Here is a 6,322-nt window from a genome sequence, read left to right on the forward strand (position 1 = left end):
TTTCACTCTGAGGACTACTCCAGGGATATAGATTATTTATATACCTATACAGTTTGTAGTTATACTACTCTATTTTATATGCCAAATAGAATTGGGCTCAGTAACAATGGTGTGTTGAATCATTAATTTTGGCACTTAAAATTTTCTAAGCTATAAAACAATGTTCTTTTTTTTCTTTCAGAAATTTTGTGATGAAGTTAATCAGATAACAGATTCTGAAACCCTCTCAAGTATAGACAGTCTTGAGGCTAGGGAATGTGAAGAAATATATTTAACACTTAATAAGGAGCCTTCTACATCAATCCAGCAGCAGAATTCTATTTCCCTCAAATCCGCAAATCTACAATCAACTAATCTAACCTGCTTTGATGAAGATAAGCTGTCATTCTCTAAAACTCAATATATAAATAATTGGCTTATAAATTTAGATGATCCAAACACTCAGACTGTCACACCTTTCTCAGCTATTTTAAGTAAACCTAATGTTCTACCTTCATGTAAATGTCTTAATAGTGAAGAACAAAATTCATCTGCTCTGAGTAGAACTGTGGAAAGAGCCACAAATACTGCTAACAATTCAGTAGCCTTTGTATATAGTCCACCCATATTTGTAAAAGATAAAAAAAGCAAAAAGACCTCTGAAACTAGTGCTATGAGGACAACTGACACCACTTCTGGATCATTCAAAAGGGAGAGACCATTAGTTACTGAGAGCCCAACATTTAAATTCAGCAAAGCCCAGGCCAATCCAGATTCTCCAACCCAGGAAATGGCAACAATTTCAGACCAAGAGAAATATTCTGAATTGACTCAAGAAAATAGAACTACTTCAGTTCCCACTTCATTTGTACCTGTGGCAAAACCTTTAGTTTTGCCATTGAATACACAATCAGCTAGGCCTTTACCCAAAAAAAGTATACATATAAAAGAAACTGACACAGTGAAGTGTTCTGATAAGTTAGGGGAAATGAAAGACATTAAAGATGAAAAGATAAGATATTCTAACTGTAATGAGGAAGAGTTGTCTTTATTTTCAGATAATTTTCAAGCTGGCTGTATACCTTACAACTCTGACTCAAAAGATAAAAAACAGAAAATAGCTGAAGCATCAACATCATTGTATAGTATAATTTCTAATTGTGACTTAGTTGGTCAGCACAAGAAAATGAAATGCAATATTCATGAGAGAAATGGTGTGAGGTTTCTTAAAAGTATTTTAAAGAAAGAATCTAAATATGAACATGATTATTTTAAGGCACTGGTTACAAATCAAGGCTTTAAGTTAGGAAATCAAAAAGCAGCAGATATCAGAGATAGTATTGAATTAACAAAAGAAAAAGGGAAAAGTGAAGAAATTCCAAAGATTATTAAAAAACTGAGATGGATTGATGAAACTGAAGGTACAGAAAAAAATGTTGAAGATTATCATTCACTGAAAAATAGAATAGGAATAACTCAACAGTGGTCTCAACAATTCCACATTCAAACTAAAAGTGTTGCTGCCAACAACATAACTAGTATTATTCCTGCTTCTTCTGTGAATTCTGCTGATAAGAAAAAGCCCAAGGATGATTTTATCTCTGAAAATGTCACTGCTTTAGGAGGATCTGGAATAGACAATGTGCCTTTGAACTGCTTTATACCTTCAGGTTATAACATTGCTAAACAAGCCTGGCCAGACTCAAAAGAAGAGGAAAGTAAATCCCCTGTAAATAGTGGTGGTTCTAAAACTCAGAAAACTAATCCACAAAAGGGTGGAGGAAAAGTAATTAGAAGAACAAGATCTGCTAAAGTCCAATCAGGCTTTATATATACGAACAGAAAAGGAGCTGTTATTCGACCACAGTCTGTGAGCAAAGCCAACACATTTTTACAAGCTCAGGGTAAATTAATTGTACCTCATCCTCCTCCTAAATCTCAATTAAATATTAGAAGTTGTAAAAATATACAAGTATCTCAGTATCAATCTGTAATGCCTGAAAAATTCTCAAAACATCAGTACATGTGACTATGTTAATTCAAAACATGTGCTTCCAACAGAACACAAGTTAAATCAGTGGAATCAAGAAAGTAGTCTTCCACTCTCACATGTTTGTCCTGACTTAATCACTGCAATGCCATCTCTACCATATTGCTCTTCTGAGTGCCAAACTTCAGCAAAAATAAATAATTCAAATGGCAATCAAATGGTTGCCCAGCAAGATGGGACATTATATTACACCCAAAGATGTCCAACATATGAAGAAAGTCATTCCTCTGTGACTCTTAAAACTACTAAAGAAGAATTTGTTCCCTTGTGGAAAATACAGCATAATATTCTGGGTCAAAATGAAAAGGCCGCTGGTAAGAATAAACTTATATATTTTTATAAGTAAAAAGTACAAATTTTTAAATTCATGTGAACTTTCTCTTCTTGAGATATGGCAATATGTACCTTATAAGATATTAATATTAAATAATAACAGCTTTATAGAAATAACTTATCACCCTTAATATTGTACCCTTGTCTATATAGTAGCTATTGCTTTTAAGTGAATGACCCAACCTTTGCTCAACTAAAACTAGAAACTTTTGCCAACCTCCATTTTTTCCATGACTTTTCATGTTAGTTTAAAAGAGGGAAGACAAAGAATGAGGTTTTATTCTTGTCCCATATCATTCTGTTATTACCCCAATATTACAGTCAAAATTTCTGTCAAAGTAAGCACAGTGAAAAATGTTGTTTAAATTATTCTAAATAGGTGAATAAATGTGATTATAATACTTTTCTTTATTCTTCTTTAAAATGTTTGTTAAATTTAATTGTTATAAGCTTATAATAGGTGTGCCTACCCCTCTCATTCTCTTTGAAAAGAGTGGCAACTTTACTTTTATCTGTTATGTATGTAGGGTTTCATATGGAGAAAAAATGATAGCATTCCTTTAAACATTTTTGAAAATTAATTCTCTATATTATGCCTTTGCCCTTAGTAGCTGGTTGACACCTCATGAAGCTACTTTCCTCTAAGGGAATGGACTATAGGCCCATAAATTTTCCTACCAGTAGAAATCAATTGCCTATTCAGAAATAGATAAGACTTGGGAAACATCAGAAAAGCAACTCTTTTCTTCTCCCAAAGGTATGAATAAATATAAAGAGCATATAATGAGGTAGTTAGTTTAAATTTAAAGCCTTCTTCAATTAGACCATGAGATTTTCAGGACAAGGGACTATTTTTGTAATTCTTCACCTTATCCCCAGGTTTTAACAGTGCCTGGCACTTAGTAGGCACCCAGTCTTTTCTTGAATTGAATGGACACAAGCCAGATTAGCAGATGGGAAGCTAAATGCAAAGACCTTAATCTAAACCTAGATTTTTAACTGTTATTTCTCTCACTAAAAGGTTTCATTTTCTTTTTATCCAGCCACTTCACAATGTAACTTCAGTTTTCACACTCCTTCCAGAAAATGAAAGCATCATGTAGATTTGATATTTTAAAGGAAATTATGGTAAATAAATTATGATGGTTGCCTGTTTTGAATTCCTACTCTGTGCCAGTTATAGTGCTAAGTGCTTTACAATTATTGTCTCATTTAAACCTCACAGCAACCCTGACAAATAAGTATTTTTTAAAACCTCATTTTGCAAAGAAGGAAATAGAATTGCCCAAGGTCATGAGCTAGGAAATAGTGAAAACAGTACTTTCATTCAAATATCTATGGCTCCAAGTCCCATAGTTTTTCTACTAAAACTATGTAATAAATATAATTATTAAGTGAACATATATCAGAGTCTGAGCTGATCAGGAAAAATATTAGGAAATATAGTTTCCCAATAGCTCAAGCATAAAAGGGTAACATATGAAAATTATGATCGCCTTCTCTGATAAAAGATATATAAAATCTAAAACACCAATATTTTTCTAACATTTAACCAAAGTAGGTAATAGTTCTTAGGGGTCTTTGTATGAGGAACACTGGAAAATGTAATGAATTTTAACATGTTTTGCCATGTTTTTAAAGAGATAGAAATATTGAAATTGTTATATATGTCTATACTTATTTTTTTGTTGTTCATTGTTTTGCTTTTATTGAAGTATAGTAGATTTACAATATATTAGTTTCAGGTGTACATCATAGTGATTCAATATTTTTATAGATTATACTTTAAAGTCATTGAACATGATGGCTATATTTTCCTGTGCTGTACAATATATCCTTGTTGCTTTTCTATTTTATACATAGTAGTTTGTATCTCTTAATTCCATACCCCTGTCTTGCCTCTCCCCCATTCCCTCTTCCCTCAAACCACTAGTTTGTTCTCTACATCTGTGAGTCTGTTTTGTTATATAGATTCATTTGTTTTAATTTTTAGATTCCGCATATAAATGATAACATAGAGTATTTGACTTTCTCTGTCTGGCTTATTTCACTAAGTATAATACTCTCTAGGTCCATTCATGTTATTGCAAATGACAGAATCTCATTCTTTTTTGTGGCTGAGTAATATTCCATTATGCATTGCTTCCATATCCTGGCTATTGTAAATAATGCTGCTATGAACATTGAGGTGCAAGTAGCTTTTCAAATTAGTGTCTTCGCTTTCATCAGATATATATCGAGGAGTGAAAGTAGTTCTATTTTTAGTTTTTTGAGGAACCTTCATGCTGTTTTCCATAGTGACTGCACCAATTTACATTCCCACCAACAGTGTATCAGGGTTCCCTTTTCTCCACATCCTCTCCAACATTTGTTATTTGTAGACTTTTTGGTGATAGCCATTCTGACAAGTGTGAGGTCATACTTCATTGTGGTTTGATGTGCATTTCTCTACGAATTCTAAAGTGATGTCGAGCATCTTTTCATATGCCTGTTGGCCATCCATATGTCTTCTTTGGAAAAATATCTGTGCAGGTCTTCTGCTTGGTTTTTTTTTTTTTTTTTTTTTTTTTTGATTGGGATTTTTGCTGTTGAGTTGTATGAGCTATTTATATATTTTATATAATAATCCCTTATTCATCATATCATTTACAAGTATTTTCTCCCATTCATGAGGTTGTCTTTTCATTTTGTTGATGGTTTCCTTTGCTGTGCAAAAGCTTTTAAGTTTAATTAGATTCCATTTGTTTATTTTTGCTCTTATTTCCTTTGCTTTAGGAGACAAAGCCAAAAAAATATTGCAAAGATTTCTGTCAAAGAGTGTTATGCCTATGTTTTCTTCTAGGAGTTTCCAGTCTTACATTTAGGTCTTTAATCCATTTTGGTTTTCAATCTTACATTTAGGTCTTTAATCCATTTTGATTTTATTTTTGTATATGGTATTAGAGAATGTTCTAATTTCATTCTTTAACATGTAGCAGTCCAGTTTTCCCAGTGCCACTTATGGAAGAGACTGTCTTTTCTCCATTGTACATTCTTGCCTCCTTTGAAGTAGGTTAATAGACCATAAGTAAATGGGTTTATTTCTGGGCTCTCTATTCTGTCCCATTGTTCTATGTGTCTGTTTTTGTGCCAGTACCACTCTGTTTTGTTGTATATGTCTATACTTCTTAATACTGTAATTATACTTGGAAAATCTAATACTAACAGGATTACATCTGTTCAGTATTACATTACTGAACATCTTTGTATGTTCAGTCATTTAAGCTTTTTTTTTTCAAAACTATTTAAATATTAAACATTTCAAATGAACCCTTTGCTAATACTGGATTATAGTTCAGTGAGCATCTATTCATTTTTTTTTTCTACTCTCCTATTTGCCAGGTCACTTTTATTCTCACACTCAGTGTACCCAGAATTGACAATTGTGGAGGGCATCTTGCTCTCCATTAGCATATCCAGAACTCTCCAGCAAAACTCTCAGTAAAAACTCTATTTCCATGAGACCCAAGTTATTCAACTATGCCAACTCCTGATCTCTCAAGTAGTTTTTCCCCTGAAAGAGGACTTTGGCATCTGGTTCACAGTCTTTCTTTATTGGAAAAGTCTTTGCCAATATACTGATGATTCAGTATGGATGTGAATGAACAATCCAATGCCCTGATCTCTCTCAATCCTTTCTCACCTCTAATGAATTTCTCTACCATTCTGCCTCAAGTACCCATTCCCTTTGTCATACTCTGGACCAGGTCAACATCAATAACTTATTTCTAAAATCAATAATTTAATTTACATCCTTCTCTCTGACTACAATATGCTTTTTGCACCAGGATATTTACACCAATGGAATAGAATGGAGTCTAGAAACAGACCCACATACTTGATTTTTGGCAAAGGTGATACTGCATAGCAGGGAGAAAATATTTGTCTTTTTTTTTTTTTTTTTTTTTTTTTTTTTTTGGG

General features: G+C 32.8%; 1 protein-coding gene across 1 annotated transcript in view; it reads left to right on the plus strand.

Annotated features, from left to right (window-relative positions):
• The window catches only part of CEP126 (centrosomal protein 126), a 111,379-nt gene that overhangs the window by 71,027 nt on the left and 34,030 nt on the right, over nucleotides 1-6,322 (plus strand). The window contains 2 exon segments of the mRNA XM_007448563.1: nucleotides 182-1,981; nucleotides 1,983-2,343. Of these exon segments, the coding sequence (XP_007448625.1) occupies nucleotides 182-1,981; nucleotides 1,983-2,343 (2,161 nt within the window).

This window comes from Lipotes vexillifer, unplaced genomic scaffold (assembly GCF_000442215.2).
Source record: "Lipotes vexillifer unplaced genomic scaffold, Lipotes_vexillifer_v1.1 scaffold593, whole genome shotgun sequence".
Lineage (NCBI taxonomy): Eukaryota > Metazoa > Chordata > Mammalia > Artiodactyla > Lipotidae > Lipotes > Lipotes vexillifer.